This window comes from Amphiura filiformis, chromosome 2 (genome assembly GCF_039555335.1).
Source record: "Amphiura filiformis chromosome 2, Afil_fr2py, whole genome shotgun sequence".
Taxonomy (NCBI): domain Eukaryota; kingdom Metazoa; phylum Echinodermata; class Ophiuroidea; order Amphilepidida; family Amphiuridae; genus Amphiura; species Amphiura filiformis.
Window position 1 is genome coordinate 45680581 of NC_092629.1, and position 19593 is coordinate 45700173.

At 36.4% G+C, this 19593-nt stretch overlaps 1 protein-coding gene across 4 annotated transcripts in view; it reads left to right on the top strand.

The window, feature by feature from the left end:
- Nucleotides 1-18803, top strand: part of LOC140146292 (phospholipid phosphatase 3-like) — a 45983-nt gene extending 27180 nt beyond the window's left edge. The window contains exons 5-7 of one of the 4 annotated variants that reach the window (XM_072168086.1): nt 6779-6955; nt 10018-10104; nt 16759-16874. In XM_072168086.1, the coding sequence (XP_072024187.1) occupies nt 6779-6955; nt 10018-10101 (261 nt within the window). In that variant the 3' untranslated portion in view covers nt 10102-10104; nt 16759-16874. Of the gene's footprint in view, nt 1-6778; nt 6956-10017; nt 10105-16743 lie in introns of all 4 variants that reach the window. The other 3 variants (XM_072168087.1, XM_072168085.1, XM_072168088.1) reach the window with 3 other exon arrangements.
- The last annotated feature ends 790 nt before the right edge of the window (nt 18804-19593 follow it).

The following is a 19593-nucleotide window of genomic DNA, read 5'->3' on the forward strand; positions in this document are numbered from 1 at the left end:
ATATATTTTGTTTCAGGTCTTTTATTTGATTTATTTGTGTATCTTTTTGCTAATTCTGTTATTTTTATATATATATTGCCTTTTAAAATATTGTTTTTATGTCTTTTAATCCTAAAAATCTTGTACATTTATATCTTTGTTTTATTGCTGTAAAGCGCTTTCTGATCGCTTGATGTATTGCGCTATAAAAAAATAAAGTATTATTATTATTATTATTATATGCTATTGTATACAGATGCTTTTGAGTCATTCTCAACTTTAATTTCCCCTCTTTTACAAAATTATTCATTTTTATAGCATTTTTATAGCTTTTTCGTATATAAAATGTATCTATTAATGACAAAATTGGTGGTGCTATTTAGTTACTGGAAATTACTGTTTCAAGCTTTTAATACAAATAATTGCTTTTATTGTTTGATAAAATATGTTTATAAAATTTCCTTGTTGCTTGTTTCACCTATTCCAGCTGTTTTAATGGCAGTATTAATCACCTACCCCTTGCAAATAAAGAAATATGATTTAGGATAAATAGTGCCATCTATAGTTTGCATTTAGTTAATAATGAAGCCAATTCTACATCAAACAACTGTGTTTAGTAAATGCTAGCCTAATTATACTCAACTCAAATTACAAAATATTAGTCCTTAATTTGTCCTCCATGCTTAAACTTCTTCAAGCGCCACCTCCTTATCCAAACCAAACTTGAGTACAGTGCTGTACGGTGCAAAAACTGATTGAGGAGCCAATGGCTCCTAACTTTATCAATTTAGGCACCCAAATTTTGCTCCCAAGTAAAAAAAAAACCGGAGGCGCCAACTCATCGTACTCCACCCGCTTGAGTCGAAGTAATTCTGCCACAATGGTTTAAATCTACGTTCAATTTTAAGTTTTTTAGGCTTACTTCCATTTTCATTTCCATGACCTTACACCACTGTGACCTTACACTTAACACCACTAGTACTACTAGCTTCATAATAGTATCATAGCTGATTGGATTCCCTGATTTTATTGTTTCATCCTTCTCCTTGTTCCCAAAAAGCTCATCAAATCCAAAGTTCTTGTTGACTTTGACGCCATCTTGAGTACCTAAAAACAATCAAAACTTTTGACCTATCCTATCCTATTTGCTGGCGATCAAAGGCTTCAACAGTTGGTCACCATTGGCGCCAGGGATTGAAGGTTTAGTTGTATCAGAAAAAATCTAGTCACCAATGCGACTAAAATGGTCGCACCGTACAGCACTGCTTGAAAGCTGTTTGACATAGCTCACCAAAACCGAAACTACCTGTCCTGCATGCTGGTCTCAATATCTGCTGCTATAATTTGGTTCACCTCAAGTTTGGTATAGTGACGTCAATGCTACTTCGCGGTTGCGCCACAAGCGTGTCAACAAACCGCCCATGTACCCGTGCGTGTACACTCAGTGTGTTTAACTTAACACGCGCGACTTGATACTGCGGCGAGCGAAATACGCAATACGTCACTACCAAACTTGAGATGAACCAAAATATATATTCTGTGTACTTTTGAAATAAAGGTCTTAGATCCCTGGATGTCCTTTGTTTTTTCTGGGTTCCAATTAACCAGTTCAGTAGCTTCTTCATTCCTGATATTAATCATGTTAATTTTATTATTTCGACTGCTCAGTGCTAGAAGTGGGTAAGTGCAATAGCTGCCATGTGAACATTTGGCATAGTCAGTACACAGTACATTAGTCATCTACACATGGCAGCTAATTGCACTTACCCACTTCTGGCACTGAACAGTTAATTTGTTATTCTGTTGTCATGTTTAAAAAACAAAAAAGGCGGTATATACATTCCAAAACACTATAATCATCAACTCCCTCGCCTATGCGGTAATACAGTCAATGATCAGAACAACTCATCATATTTACATGTGTTAACTTAAGGGCTGGGGTATGAACGTTTGGACAGTATTTATTGTGGGACATTAGAGCACTTCAGACAAATTGCATTCTGAATACGAAGAATGTCCTTCTGATATCAAATAATTTTGATTTTTTTTTTTTTTTAATTTTAATACACATTTTATGGCAAATCATTAAAAATTGATATTTTTGATATTTAACAGTACTCGAAGTAAACTTTATAAATCTGATGATTTATACTTAAAGTGTATGTAGGTGGGATGAAAAGCCGACGATCAATTGAAAATTTTGACCTTTCGTATTGAAGATGTGGATTTTTTTCCCAAAACACCACTAATGAGGTCTTATAAGACTTATATCAGAAATGTGAAAAATATCAAATTTTAATAATTTGTCATAAAATTTATATTATATTGTGAATTTCAAAAATGAAAATTATTTGATATCAGAAAGACATTCTTCATATTCAGAATGTAATTCAATATGTCTGATGTGCTCTCATGTCCCACAAAAACACTCAAAACGCTCATTCCAGATCCCTCAAATTACAGACTGTGGAGCTAAGAACTTCTAATTTTTTCCAAATTTAAGCTAAAGAGCAACAATTTTGGGAGTCCCATTTATCTTCCACATCTGGAGCAAATATTTTGAATGGAAGGTACTCGATGAAACCCATGATCCATTTATTGAGGAGTTTACTAGTAGCTAAATCTTCTACAGGGGAGTAATGGGCGAGGTGTCACCCCATTGTGGCCTGTACACCATCCACAATCAACTTTTGAAAAGCACCCTAAACAAGGATTTAACCATTGGCTAAAACAATACCGTAAACAGGTGTTTTCACACCGTAAACAGGGATTTTATTCCTTGCATCAAATTTCATACCCTAAATTTCATTTCCGTGTATTAGCAATTGTAATTTTGCTACCCTTTTTTCCAATATTTCATGTTTTTGACATCCTAAACGGCAACGCGTTACGCGCGTATCGTGCCTACCCACGAAAAACTACCCTTTTTACGCGTTTTTATTATCGCGGATGGTGTACAGGCCACAATGGGAGTGACCCCCTGGGGTAATGGGGTATGTATTTCAAATGGAATAGCATCTGTTCTCAACCATGTCCAAATCAAAATATGTTGAATGAAGAGCCAAGTGATTGTGTAACATGGGTCGATAGCACAGCAGCTGATAGGTGTATCCCATCATGCTCTGCAGATAAACACAATAACATGAGTCATGTTTAGTTGAGGAAAAACACATTTTAATTTTTGTGTTAAAAATATTGTCTGAAGCTGGAACAGACTTCCCACAATGCATTTCTTCCCTGTACTGATTTGCTATTTTGTGTAACATGGGTCGATAGCACAGCAGCTGAAAGGTGTATCCCATCATGTTCTGCAGTACCATAGTAGAACTGCACATGCCATTGAAAGTGTACACAAAATCTCTCACTTCAACTTTCAATTAGGCGTACTTCTGAATTGAATAAATTTATATTTATAATACATTATTGTCCGAATTTTGGCGAAAATACAAGAATCAATTCTTGGTTGCATGAATCAATAACTTACATGAATCAATGTTGATTCTTGCAGACCTACATGTATGCAGTATACACAGAAGTTGATTGGCAAGAATCAAATGATTTACTCTGCAAGAATCAAGATTGATTCCCTACCCGCACAGTGGAACAAAATTCTTACCCTACAATATTGAAGTCACAATCATGGAATTTTGGTAAAGGAGGACAAAAACTGTGCAATAATTATGAGTCCTTGGGTGGGGAGCCCGGCCCCCGCACTCCGTTCATCCACGGATATTCATGCTCGTCGAAAATTTCGCGAAATAAGGGGTGTTTTCAGATGAAGAAACGCGATTCACGAAACACACAAAAAAAGGGGTGTTTTTTCAAACCATGTGTTGACTGTTCGCGAAATTGAAAAAAAGGGGCATTTTCATTGAGCAGCCTACGCGTTTCTGCCAGAAAAGGGTATATTAGAAATATCATTCGCGTTTTAGGGAAAATAGGGGTATTGTCGAAGGGCAAGTAATTCGCGAAATTGCTTAAAAAAGGGGTGTTTTTCCCCTAAAAGGGAATGTTTTTAAAGTTCACCGACAAGCATGAATACCCGCAGATGCACAAAGTGCGGGGGCTGGGGTGGGGAGGTAAAATTTGGGGGATGTAGAATTTTTTGGCAATTAGGCCAAAAGGGGGAAGCAATTTTAAGGAAGTTGAGAGGGGGCAGGGAGCAATTTTAGGTACACATTTATGGTATACCTTTTTAATGAAACGCTCTAAAATGGCTTTGAAAAAACAGTATGGAAACATTTAAGTACATGCAAAATTTTGTGCTCGCTGTACGCTAACAATACATATCTAGACCATTTAAGGTATATGTTAGGCCTAACATTTCACCTGGTATGTCATGAAGAAAATATGCATTTAATACGAATTGTGTACTTAATAGGGTCTTTTTATCTTTTTGGTTTCGGTTCCTGTTTTCATTTTCGATTTCAGATCTCATTGTTATAAAAAGTTGAACATAGAGAATTTTTGTTTTCGGTTTGTTGACTTCTGACATGAAAACCTGAGATGAGAGGGTTGGTGCTAATCTAGACAAAAGAAGTGTCTAAATTTTACGGTCTTAAATTAGTGATAAGTTGTATTTCTTCAATTGACTTGCATTTGGTGTATAGGCACTTCCGCCTCTATACACCTACATATACCGTATTGTTTGTAATAAACGCCCCGGGGGCGTTGCATTTTTTCAAAAGGGGGGCGTTTATTGGAAGTGAATTGTCAGTGGAAAAAAGCTTAAAAATCATGTTCAATTTCCCGATGGTGCTCCTATTAAAAGGAGGGATTCACACTATACATGATGGCGGCGCCCATGGAAAATGATATTTTCGTGGGGACTACAACAAAATTACACCTGTAAGTGTAAGTGCATGGAATTAGTGAAATTCTACCATAATTAGGCAGTGAAATGGATGGGAATTGAGTCATAATAGGTTTTGTCCATAATTTAGCGATCGTGACTGACATGACTGATGCAAGTTTTAAGCTTACCTACACGATATGTCATGGAAATGTTCACATTTTTGTAAATTTTTCACAGAAAAATTGGAGGGGGGCGTTTATTAGAGGGGGAGCGTTTATTACAAACAATACGGTATGCCTATAATTGCAAGACTCAAATCTATATGTATATTATTTTTCATTCATTGACCAGACTGTTAAAGATTGTAAATTGCGAAGTAGGGGAGAGGAGAGAGTGCATGGGGATAATGGGAGGAGGAGATGATCGGGTTGAGGGGATGGGATAGGAGAGGAGAGGAGGGCAAGTAGAGCAGGGAGGAGTTTATTCAGTTTATTTTTATTTTTCCGCATTGATCATAGGCCTACTGCTAAAACAGTGAGAGGGGAGAAAGGTAAAGGGAAACTTTGCAGAATAGAGACTTGAAATACAACATCCAATAAAATTCAGATATCTACATAATTCGAAAGATGACACAAGTGAGAGTTGGGGAGGGGGAAAGACTTGAAAGAGAAGAAAGCGAAGAAAGCGAGAGGAGAAGAGTGAGGGGTGGGGTCTATTTTTTTAATGTCACATTAATATAGACCAGAATGACATTATTATGTCATACATTATCATGACAGACATAAGTGTGGTTGACCTATTATTGAGAAGCATGATGCCCCAAACGTAACAATGAAGTCAAATTACACACCAATTCACTTAATGCCTGACATTTGAGTTTCTAAACAATAGTCTAACAGATTTTTCCATTCCATCAGGCCCAAGTACAGGTGAATAAAAATGGAAAAAAAAATACTACAAAGCTAAAAAAAAAATTTGCATTATAACAAAATCATTTTCCCCAACAAACACCAGGTCATTTGCTTCATAACTTTGTAATAAGCTAACTGATTGAGTTGATTTTCCTGGATTAGTCACCAAGGGAATCTGCTAAAAATAACCATGTTTGGGATTATATAAGTAGGTATCTATAGGTACATATTAGTTGCTATGGAGGGAATTATATGATATCACTTTGAAACTTGCATGTAATTTTAGCATGTTGAAGAAGGGACTATTTGAGGGGAAGTTACTTTTAAATAAGGGATGCAAAGGTTTTATAGTGAAAGATTATCTTGTATTTTGGTTTTAGTTTCTAAAATGGTGTATAATTTATGATCTGTCCATAACCTGTATTAATTAATATCCAGACTTGACTATTACTGTATAATTTGGACATGTGAGGAAAGGAGGGGGGGAGGTGGGGTGGACCCTGATGTGCACTGTGCAGATCCTTTTGAGACAAGCCATAACCATCAATATCATGATCAAGGGAAATGAGTTGGATGTAGCTAATATTGATTTTGAGATATTAGCAAAGAAAGTGTGAAAATTCTTTTGTTTTATATTGTTTTCAGCGATTGATAAATTGACGTAACTTTGTAAAGAAAAGTCATATCAACATGAAAACTGAAAACTCTAAATGTCTTTTTTAGAAACTTATGTAAAACTCATTTTCGACCAGGGTCGACACATGACTCATTCCCCTTGATCATGTCACATGTATATATTTATATTTTGAGTGACTATAATTGTGAAAAGCTTAATGTTTGTAAAAGTTATGTAGCTAGTATATATTATACAACTGGGGGCTTTCTACCAAAAATCCTCTTCTAAGCTCACAAACTGAGGAAAAAGTTGCATAATTTGGTTTTAAAATGGTCAATCATACTGCTTTCCCATTCAAAAGTATGGGAAGACTTATGCTGACTTCCTGTTATATCAGTAATGGCAGCCACCAGTGCTGGCATCACTAATTTAAGAATTATTAGATATACTGACTGTTTGTACTATTTTCCCTTATAGTTGTATCTTCAGAAGAGATGGACATGGAGGGATACCACCTATCTGAGGCCCCTCATCCAGTTTGTCACCCTCATGTTGGCCGTATACACATGTTTCTCACGCATCTCAGATTATAAGCATCATTGGAGCGATGTACTAGGGGGCGCCATTATTGGAGCTATAATCGCAACTGGAGTGGTAAGGATCAATACTGCTGTATAGTTTTAAGTTATATAAATGAAAGGAAGAGAGTAGGTTTGCTCTTATAAATATTTGAGCTGTGTGTGATTTGAGTGATTATGACAAAAAAAACTTCTTTTTTTTCAGGCAAAGTAAGCTAGGAATATTCCAAATCCATACACCCTATATGGAAGATATCAAAGCGATGAATTTGTCGGTTGCTAAATGTGTCTCATTTCACATAATAGCTAGGAGCAAATACCAGATTCATCTCAAGTGGAAGTCACTTTCAATCATCCCTAAGCCACATGGTTAAGGTATGTTCTCTGTATTCCTAAAATGTGCGACTTGGGAAGATTTGAAGTGACCTACACTTGAGATGAGTCTGGTATTTTTTCCTAGCTATAATATGAAATGAGACACAAGTTGCAGCCGACAAGTGCATCGCTTTGATATGGATGTACACATTTTATAACCTTAATTTTCCACACATGGAACATTAATTTCAAATTGAGTTACCTGATGAATTGGCGACTCCATTTGAAATCTACACTCCCTGTGTGGGAGAATAAGGTTGTGTCTTTCATAGGGGTTGTATGGATTTCAACTAGAATAGCCAATGCTCTTATTTGGTGTTTTGTGAGGAATAGTTTTTTTTTGTTTGTTTTTTTTCAAATCAAATTGTTATTATGTTATATCATATCAATTTTTAACTAATAATTTTTACAAAACGAGAAATTTAAAAACAAATGCGAAATGCGATTTTTTTTTTTTATTTTTTTTATTCCCGACTTTTTTTCATGGTATTTTGAGAAAAAAAGTCTGATTTTCAACGATTTTTTCTGGAAAAACTATAAAAAAAAAAATTTGAAATAAAAAAAAATTTCCGCATTTGTTTTTTGTCAATTCGTGGGATTTTACAAACGCTCGTGCAAGCTTTGAGACAAACCTTTTTTTTTGGCCTAAGTACTGTAATTTTATCTTTTTTGTCATTATTGAATTAAATGAGATCAAATAATGAAAGGAGCAAATTTCTTAATGTAATTTTGGCATCAATTGTTGCTGCTTTTTAAGTGTACAAATGTTACAAGAATATCCAAATTGTCTGTTGCTTTGTGATAATTGTATGCATCATGTAGCTCGTAGAACTATAACAAAGTATACCACATTATTATTGTTATTGCTATTGCTGTTATTGTTACTGTTATTGTTATCTTTGCTCATAACCCTGCATGAAATGCTCTCAAAATATTAGCCATCACCCAGGGTAGATACTCACATAATAGCATACATAATGTGCTTCTCCATTGTGAGAAAACTCAACATTCTATTTTTTCATGCATTGCACTACCAGTGAAAATTATAGGTAGTATAAATGTGAAATATGCAAATTATCCATAGGTTTAGTAATGGATTAGGCTTTTGCAGCTCAAGTCGCACATACTGCTGAAAACCTATTGAAGTACCTCTACCCCCTTTACTACCACATCCCCTGTTAACTACCCAGATCTGTTCTCCACATGCCCTCCTTATGATTACTTAATTCAGGTATGTGTGGATTGGGAGTGTATAAACCCTTTACAAGGGTTACTGTTGAGGGCAGGCCAAAATCTAAGATCTATTAGGGGGTGTTGAGGCTAAAAAGTAAAATTTTCCTTCTAAAAGGGACTGATTTCAATGTTTTTACCGAAAAAGGTGGACCTTTTGTGAATTTTCCATAAAAAAAGGGCTGATTTTCAATGTTTTTACAGACAAAAGTGGATCTCGGATTGACATTTTCTTGAGGGGGGTGCATCACAGCCCCTGACTGTAGCTGTGGTTGAGGGTACAATGTACGCTTGAATTACATGTGTGCATGTCCTTTTTAAAACACTTCATTGTTTTACAAAGAAACAACGTCTTATAATCTTTGCGTCTATAGGTTCATCAGTAGGCTCATTCAAATAAATTGAAATTCATTGTACAATGTAGGACTACACTCAATACCATGACAATGGTGCAATGCATCTTGGTAGATTCTTGTGGAATTGGAGTCCTGATCAGATTGATGGTGCATATATGCCACTGCTATCAAAGAGAAAATAGACCAAGGTGACTCACATTTTGGATATTTAAGGGTTTCTCAGACGAGGTGAAGGCTTCACATCTGACACTTTATCATGTTTAATTTTTGCACCAATTGCTTTGGGGGTTTTCTTCAGGGTGTTTATGTATGTTCCCATTTGCATCAATTGAATACTAATAAATATACAACTTAAACCAATGAAAGTTGATTCTTAGGTTCCAGTGGTGTAGCCTGGACTTAATTTTAGCGGGGGAGGCAAGGCAACTTTGGATGGGTCAAAATTGTGTATAAAAATGGTCAAAATGGGCTTAAAAAGTACAAATACAGTGTAAGGCCTAAAAATCTAAAAGGTTCTTGGGGAGGGGAAGCTGACCCCTTTGCCCCCCCCGGTACGCTACTCTTAGGTTCCACCCATACCTGAACTTTCTTGTTTGCCCGCACATAGCCAGGATTGTTTTCCTGAATGAATTTACTTCCATGCTAAAAGTGGATTTATTAGCCCCCCACAAAAAAAGAAAGAAAAAGAAAAACAGTAAGTGTGAAGGGTTTTTCATGGAAAGGTGACTAAAACTTTTGTGTTTAATTTTGACTTTCTTATGTACATTTTATACATTTACCTCCTGAAAAATGTATTATTAAACCAAAACCCCGGACTAAAACACCTGAAAATGATCTGCCGCACATCCCCGTACCTACCTACCTTTCCACTGAGAACCTCCCCCTCTGAGAGGTAAAAACAGGGTCATTATTTTGATTTCTTGCTGAATTCTTTGAAATAAATCATTTAGGGTATATCCATGTTATTGGTTCCCGCATACATGTATATGTACCAGTACTGCATGTAAACTATTTTAAGGTGATGGCTAATATATTATGTTTGATGTTTATGTTTTAGTGTTGCCAATTAACAAATGAATGTGCTATTTTAAGAGAATTTTTATTTTTATTTGCTTTTTCGTTGCTTTAAAAAGTGTAATTTAAGAATCACAAAGTTTTGAATGTGCAATTTTTCCAGATTTCAATGGAAGCAACCGATAAATGGTTCACCGAAACAAAGGGAACATACAACCTTAATAGTGCTGACTTGGAAATGTTATGATTGGTATACAGATTTTGATACATTTAGCACACTGACACTTTTATAACAATGTAGACTATAAAACTATATGGCCTAATAATTATAGACTAAAGGCCGAGTCAATGAAGTAAAAATCAAAGATTACCAACTCCGCCATGCTTGTGGCTCATGGAAGTAACTTAATGTTCCTCCAGATTATATCACCATAGTCTATATCACTACCTCCAGTTAGCGGCATTAACTTTGAAGTTCGACCAGCGTGTGCTGCGTTGGCTTAGCGTCGCTTCTTGCATGTATATACACATGCGCCACTTTGATTGTGTACGAAAAAGTATTATACACATATCAAGTAACGCTAAGCTAACACAGAACACGCTGAAGTTCAAAGCTAGTGCTGCTGACTGGAGGTAGATAGACTGGAGGATTTGCCACAGCATTACATATGTACATGTATGGTGCAATTTTAAGTCAGTTATCTTTGGGTATAATATCTTTGGGCCTAGTAGTAGACTAATACTATTTTACAGATACGTGCATCTCTATCTTGGCTTTGTCGATGTGTACTAAAAGTCACCAACTAGCAGCAAATTGAACATTTATAGCGGGGGGGGGGGGGCAAGAAAGCAGATTCCTTTCCCCCACCCTCTGTAGATCAGAGGGTGGTCATGTAAAAGTCACCAACAAGCAGTAGCATACTGTCACCCTCATATCAAAACTGCCTAAGTCATTACATGTTTCTCATTTGCAATTTTGATTTTCTGAGTATAATAAACCCATTAATTGATCAAATTTCCAGCCGCATTCCTCATTAACTTGTGGAATGCATCAAAAGAGATAATGACTTTTTAAGGCAGTTTTGTTATGAGGGTGATGATACTCAAATTGAACATACAGGGTGTCCCATAAAAAATTACAGAGTGAATAAAATTGAACGTAAGTCGAGAAACAGACATCGGAATCAAAAAATTTCAAATGTAGCACATAGCCTATTTTATTGTTCAGTATATACGAAATTTTGTTTTGATTCGGTTGACTGGTTGCGAAGAAATTAACGATTACGTAATGCGCACATTAATGCAGTTTGATCAACAGGCACTTTTTTCATACTCGCTCAACGCTTCTTAAAGTTTGTGTATCTCATTAAATTTAGTCCACATTATCTATTTTATAATCTGACAGTGTTATGTTTCATGCTTTCACTAAAGATGAATAACAGTTTATCTGAGAAACTTTGATTTCTGCAATTTGAAGCTTTCCAACTATAATTCTTTACGTTGTGCAAATATGTTATATTTTAACTCTGACTTTCCGAAGAACATTTGAGCCCAGAATGACAATGATCAACATGATCAAGTGCTTACAATTTTGAGTTTAGGTGTAATTTTTGAAAACTATTTTTTATATAAATTTTGTATTACAATTTCTTGGAAATGTTCCAAAAACGTCAATGTGTTTGAGAAATTTGTAAGCCAGCGGGAATTCTCTTTATGCAACATTTATATCAACATTAACGAAAAAAAAAGATATTCAAAAGTACTGAGCATCATCTTACATGCAAGCTTTCATTTTCAAAATCGTGCAGGTTTTCAAATTTGAACAAAACCTAATTAAATGTTTTGCAAGAAACATATCTATCTATACTACTAAAATAATAAGTGGGCTGTATCTGTCTATCTATCTGTCTGTCCGGCTATGCGTTTCGCCGTGCTTCGACGCATCACGCTGAAATTTCACATAATCGGGAAAAGCATGTTGGCCATGTGGTTTTCAAGGTCATCGGAGGTCAAGGTCAAAGGTCACAATTTCAAACTTTGTCCGATCGGGCTCAAACTTGGTGGGTGGAATCCTTGATACGAGGGGAATATATGACCGAAATAAAATCGAGGTCAACCGAGGTCAAAGGTCATTACGGAGGGGTCAAATTTCAAACTTTGTCCGATCGGGCTCAAACTTGGTGGGTCGAAACCTTTGTATGAGGGGAGCATGAAAAACATTATATGGAGGTCATCGGAGGTCAAAGGTCAAAGGTCATGGATTTCAAACTTTGTCCTATCGGGTTCAAACTTGCTGGGTGCAATCCTTGATATGAGGGGAATATATGCGCAAAACAAAATTGAGGTCAACCGAGGTCAAAGGTCATGTAGGGGCTAAATTTAAACTTTGCCCTATTGGGCTTAAACTTGATAGGTGGAATCCTTTGTATGACTGAGGGGAGCATGAAAATAGGTCAACCAAGTTCAAAGGTCATCTGGGGTCAAACAGTATCGCTATCATGCCAGTGCTCTCACAGCATCTGGGCTCTCATAGCCGCAGGTGCACTAGTCTATACTATAATAATCATAAGCTCTGTCTGTGTGTCTGTGTGTCCGGCTATGCGTTTCGCCGTGCTTCGACGCATCGCGCTGAAATTTTGCATATAGATAGGTATCGGGAAAAGCATGTTGGCCATGTGGTTTTGAAGGTCATCGGAGGTCAAGGTCAGAGGTCAAAATTTCAAACTGTGTCCGATCGGGCCCAAACTTGGTGGGTGGAATCCTTGATACGAGGGGAATATATGCCCGAAATAAAATCGAGGTCAACCGAGGTCAAAGGTCATTACGGAGGGTCAAATTTCAAACTTTGTCCGATCGGGCTCAAACGTGGTGGGTCGAATCCTTCGTATGAGGAGAGCATGAAAAGCATTATATGGAGGTCATCCGAGGTCAAAGGTCAAAGGTCATGGATTTCAAACTTTGTCCTATCGGGCTCAAACTTGGTGGGTGGAATCCTTTATACAAGGGGAATATATGCGCAGAACAAAATTGAGGTCAACCGAGGTCAAAGGTCATGTAGGGGCCCGATCGGCCAAAGTTCAAAATTTTGACCTTTGACCTTGACCTCCAATGACCTCCGATGACCTTCCAAACCACACGGTCAACATGCTTTTCCTGGCACCTACCCATGTCCCAAATATCACATCGATGCGGCAAAGCGCGACGAAACGCATAGCCGGACACACAGACAGAGCTTATGATTATTATAGTATAGAAATAAACAATCATACTATGATCTACGCCACACAGTGTCATCGACCCTATATCTTCATGGCAGAAATCGCCATGGTAGGTTGAATCCACAGCCACGATTGGCCATTTGGTTCAGACCTTTGAAGCTCTTTGAGACGAATAATTAGTAATTGATCTTGGTTGTGCGTGAATAAGCTTGTATACCCCATTGAGGTCAATGGTCATCGACTTTTATACTGCCTAGTAGTGAGTGCAGCTGTACTACACGCTGTAGTCCATACTTGACCAACGCAATATAAAATTAGAGTTTTGGTTAGATTTTGAGTTCAAAGCGCACGGCCAATTTTCAAAGCGCATTCTAGCGACTATCATATCTGTTCAACACGTATTTTCAAGTGTATGAGACCACATCTGGTTTCTTGAGAAAAAATCATTTACGGGAGATATTCATCATTTTCTAACCCGGTATCCGAAGATTTTCGTCTGATATCAAAATCGTGCATAGCAATTCACGTGTATCGATCCCGTGTATTCATTTTAGTGTCTCTGCTGCACCAAATAATTATTAGCCAGGCGGTGTCGGTGTGCGCCATATGCTCATGTCTTGCACTGTTGCCAGTGTGTGATTGGTTGCTTTGTTTTTGTTTACATCTCTCTGAACTAATTTCTGAAGATTTCTGATCAGCTATACCTGTAGAACTTGTCAGCTATGAAACAATACTAGTTACAAGTCCCAGTTTACATAGAATGTTATCAATCTTTTGAAAATATATGAAGTTGAAAAATGTGCCACATAATGCGATCATGTGTGCATCTTTAAACAAAGCATCTGCACATAGGGGTTGTACATTTTGTTTATTTTCACAAAACCCGCGCACAAAACTGTGAATCTTAACTCTAACACTGTTTTCTTGTCCATGGCTTTTGCCATAAGGAGAAAAGATGAACAAAGAAGTCACATGGTACCCCCACAATTTGAACCTTAGAAGACCCCTCACATGTCAAGCACACAATCAGGGGGTGATATTCACTCTGCCACAGCCATTCTGTACCTAAATAGGACTGAGGGTGATTGCGCCACGACTCACAGCATCATGTGGAATACAGTGGCGGCGCCAGGAATTTTTTCGAGGGGGCAAAGTGAATGCCGCCACAGGTGGGATGCATTGCATGCATGCTCAGTGGCTATCCTAGTAGTGGTATTGTGTGGTATTTACTGGTGTTAGGGTAAAAAGAGTATTTGGTGAGTTTAATTTAACCCCGGGGGGTACTCAAGTTTGGTTTTGGTAGGGACGTGCCGCTGAGATTTTGGAAGTAGACCCATAAATTTTTCAAGAAATTTGGACCCATTGATATACCAAAATATACCAAAATATTTCGGCCGAATTTACCCAAAATTGTCTTAGTTTTTACAAATTTTCCTAGAATTTTGGCTAGATTAAGGAAAAATTGGGCCGTTTTCCGAAAAAAATTGAGAACATTTTGAAAAAAGGACCCATTCATATACCAAAATAGGCTTTGAAAAAGGGGCCATTGATATACCAGAAGGCTGAAAATGCTACCCATGTTTTCGGCACGTCCCCGTATGGTCATTTGTACTGAGTACCCCCGAATTTAACCTGGTGCATAATCTGTTCACAAATATTCCGTACCTGCACAGACTTGCTGACGCTAACACAATAGCTAATTTAAACCTAAATTGGTTATTCCATTTGAAATCCTCACTACCCTTGTGGAATATGTTAGAAATACTTTTACAGGGGGAGTATGAATTTCAAATGGAATGAACACATTAAGGCAGCTCCATTTGAATTTCATACACCATCTGTGAAAGGTTCAACCTGAATCTTCTGCAGAGGAAGGCTAGGTGAGGTTCAAATAGAGTTGGTTAGAAGTATTACACCCTGCCAATTTTGTGCTTATTTTTGCATTTTTTCTCAAAAATTATAGCGCATTGGGGAGAAGTAAGATATGTATATTAATTATTGGGGCAAGGACTACAACTACTGCACTGGAAATTTTATTTCAGCACAGACAACAGTTGTGGAGTTACAGTAAAAAATGAGGGAAAACAATTATTTGATCAATAAATCAATAACTACTTGCTTTGAGTTGCTGAATTTTCAGTACAGTAGTTGTAGTCCTTGCCCCTATAATATAAATATCTTACCTGTCACCAATGTGCTATAGTTTTTGAGAAAAATGCAAATATAGGCACAAAATTGGCCAGGGGTGTAGTACCCCCTTAATGTGCTAATTCCATTTGAATTGATATTTCCATAATCTTCTACAGGGGGAGCGGGGACTTTAAATGGATTAGCACACTGCACATCTTTATGACAATTATAATGCTTCAAATATTGCATGGCTTTTTTAATTATGAAAACTAAATACATATTGTTTGAATTGATGTAGCAAATTGAGTCAAATAGGTAGCAATCTTTAACTCAGTTTTGATTTTTTTTACGCTGTGTTTTTGTTGTCATTGTTGTTTAGATTACAGGCCGGGGGTAGTGGAAATGAAGGTACAGGGATGCAGCAGTTTCTGGGATGCATTTTCAGCCATTTTGGTTTATTGGTGGCCCTTAATTTCAGGAAAATTTGTTTTAAGAGAGTGGGTTTTTTTTCTTCAAAATTTTCTTGAACAAATGCCAACTTTTATCATTTTTTTAGCAAAATTTGCAAATAATTTCCAAAAATTGGTATAATTTCAGATATATTTTCCTATGATTTTGTTTAATTTAATTTTGAGAACTCCCCCCCCCCCTGAATTACTGGTCAATAGGCCAAAGGGTCATTAGATTAAAAACCCAATAACTTAGTTATAAACCCTAATCCTTAATACAGCTGTAATTCTTAACTTCACACCCTAACCCTAACATAATCCTAATCCTAACCCTAAAATTAATCCTCCTTAAATCCTAAATATTTTGATTTTATTATTCCAATTTTGACAGATAACTATATTTTGTTTGTCTTTGCCAACCTTGCTACAGTCCTGTTAGCCCTGTTCTAACCATTTTAAATTGTCAAGAATCCTTTTAAGGGACTAACAACAATTTGAATTGAAGAACCTTTTTTTGGCACCTTTTTCTTTAGAATCGACTGTGTTGCAAACATATTCAAAAGCACAATATTCAATTAGTGGTCAAGAGAATTGGATTCTGGCAATTCTGGCAACATCATTTGTTTGTGAATCTTAAGATTCTCCCCCAGCGGGCTCAAAAAATCTGTGAAAGTCTCTTTAGATTCACAGAAATCAGTTATTATAGAAGAATCTCTGTGAGAATGGATTCTCACTGAATTTTCGAGCCTGGTTGACAAGTGGCGCAACCAGCCACCAACATGGTGATGGTATTTTGCATAATAATGGACTATACTCTAGTTGCAATCCATACACCCCCTATGGAAGACAAAACCTTAAACTTCCATGAATTTCAAATGGGTTTACCTGAATGGGTGACTCCATTTGAAATCTACACCCCCTGTGTGGGAGATAAACGTCATGTCTTCTACAGGACGTAGTGTATGTATTTCAACTGGAATATCCCAATTTGAATTAATTTACATTCACTTGTATTAATTGGCAACACTTATGTGTGTTTTGTGGTTGTTTTCCTCCCCTCTATTTTTCCTTCTTCCACACGTTGTCATATACTGGTCTTCTATACAGGTGCGGGGGATGATAAACCCAGCGAGGACAAGGAGAAACTCTGATGCAGGGGGATACAGTCATGACTTAGTCTTCATGGAGATGAATCCTAGGAGTAAACATAAAAACGATGCAGGATTTATGTAACGTTTAGATAGTTAACCACAGATTGTTATATAGGTTATTTTCATAATTGTACATGATACAAAAGTATTGTAATGGTCCTTTTTAAGCGTTATAACCTTCGCGTATACCCGTGCGACATCAAGCGTGTGCATAGGACCTTGTGCAAAATAATACGCGCTGGACGGTTAGCAGTACGCTTAATTTGTAAATGGAAATCTGCAAAATATTATATTTTGTGTGATAGTCTGATAAAAGATCAAATGTGGTATTAACATTTTTTTCAAGAATCAATCAATCAATAAATTTTCTGAACCACTTATAGACGTGCCAGTTGTGCTAGGATTATTGGGATATTCCAGTTGAAATCCATACACCCCCTATGGAAGACATAATTTTTAATCTTCCACATAGGGAATGAAGATTTCAAATGGGTGCTTCCATTTGAAATCTATACCCCCTGTGTGGGAAATTAAGGTCATGTCTTCCATAAGGGGTGTATGGATTTCAGATGGAACATTCCACTATAAAATCAAACTATCCAAATGTGTTGCATAAAACTTTTAAAAAAGGTGTACATAGATGCCACTTTTCCTGATTTATCAGGAATTCCTGATTTTTGCCATTTTTAGCCAAATATTCAGGATTTTTTTGGCAATGAATGAGTGGCTATACGCTTCGCAACTTCCTGATTTTTTTTTTCAACAAGCAAGTGGCATCTCTGAAGGTAGGACAATCATGTGTATATTTGTTTTGTTTTTTCCCAAACTAGCAAAGTTGAAGGAAAAAATAATTACTGTTTTTGCTAAGATTGTTGAGAGATCACCCATCAAATTATTCACTTTTGGTTTAATTCTGTAACCACACTAAAGTTTTATTTTTTAAGAAATTTTGAGGTGCTAGTTGATTTTATTGAGACAAATTTTATGCACAGTATTACAAGAAGTTTTTAAGGCCACAATAATATGTTTGACTACAAAAGGATGGAAAATACTTAATACTCGATTTAATTCTGCTCCCAGCGTGTTTCAAATAAGTTGTTTTTGTTTTAGCCAAATCAGATCGTTTTCATAGAATATTAATGTTTCAATTCTTTGGATTTAATTCTTCTTAATACCAGTTGCAATAATCAATATACTTGAATGTAAGTTCATATGCTGAGTGTCTAGATGCTGGTAATAGAATATCTAAAACAGACTGACTCAGCGCAAACAAAAAGTTAAGCAAATTTGAATACAGTTGACTTTTTGGCCAAGTTTCAGAGCAAAATTCTCAAAACTAAGAAAGCAGCAAACCTGTATGAATTTTTTTTTCACCAAACATATACATTTTGTAATACCCTTACAAGGCAGTGCCTAAGCAGGTTAGCCTTAAGGTGGTATTGGATGCATTTTCTAGAAATTAGAAAATGCTTTAATCTTGTTTTAAACAGATTAATTGAGTATATGCCTTTTGTTTGGAGCAAATCGGACATACGGTTTCCAAAATACATCAATTTATATTTTCTTTGTATCCTATTGTTTTTGTCAATAATCAATATAGTTAATGAACTAAAAAGACTGGAAAGGCTCATTAATATGTATTCTATTACCCCCACGACCCATTATTCCAAATCGCGCACTGTGATTTGTTGAAACGCGTCACGTGAAAGACCATTAATTAGCAATAAAGTGACCAGGGCAACAAACTTTATGTTCTTCTCGCATCACAGCGCACAGCAAATTGCGATGCTGTATATTAGCGTTGTTACGCATTCTACGCAAAGCATTACGCTTGGTTACGCGTTCTGCAATACTCGCTATCACTTACGCTTTGGCTACGCGTAGGCGCTCCACCTTGAAGTAAACAACTTTAAATATTTGGGCAAAAATATGATACTTTCTCTTAAAATCGCACTATTTTGTGGTAATAGAATAGAAATAAAGGGTGCAGCATTATCCTTTACATGCGCAAATAATATGTCCTCGGCAGTAAAAGCGTTTAAATAATGGGTTCGGCCGCGCCTCACCCATTATTTACGCTTTTTACTGCCTCTGACACATTATTTTCGTGTAAAGGATAATGCATTACCCTTTATTTCTTAAATTTTTGCCAATAATTTGCTAAAAATCAATGCATAAATGTTCAGGGTACTTTTATTTTGCATACTTTTGCCCTGAAACTTGGTCAATGTATTATATAGTGAAGCCGCCCTCTAATTTGCATAATTAATGAGCTAATTTGCATAAATGCAATTATGCAAATAAGAGGGCGGCTAGACATATAATACATTAGAGCTTATGTTTCAGGGCAAAATAAAAGTACCCTGAACATTTATGCATGGATTTTTAGCAAAATATTGGCAAAAATTATATGTAAATGAGCTTCTCCAGTCATTTTAGCTCATTAACTTGATTGATTATTAATAAAAACAATAAGATACAAAGAAAATATAAATTGATATATTTTGAAAACCGTATGTCCGATTGACTCCAAACAAAAGGTATATTGGTCAGTGTACTTTGCTCTACTCAATCAATCTGTTTAAAACATGTTTAGAGCACTTTTATAATGCCTCCATAACCACCTTAAATGGCATAGATTACTGGTAGTAGAAATTCAAGGGATCTAAACTGCATGGGTGAACTATAAAGCTGTATGTAGCCTATATCCAATTTGGCTAAAAAAGCCCACATATCAGCGGTCTTGTACTTTACAAATGACAATAAAATACAAAGACACAGGGCATACTTG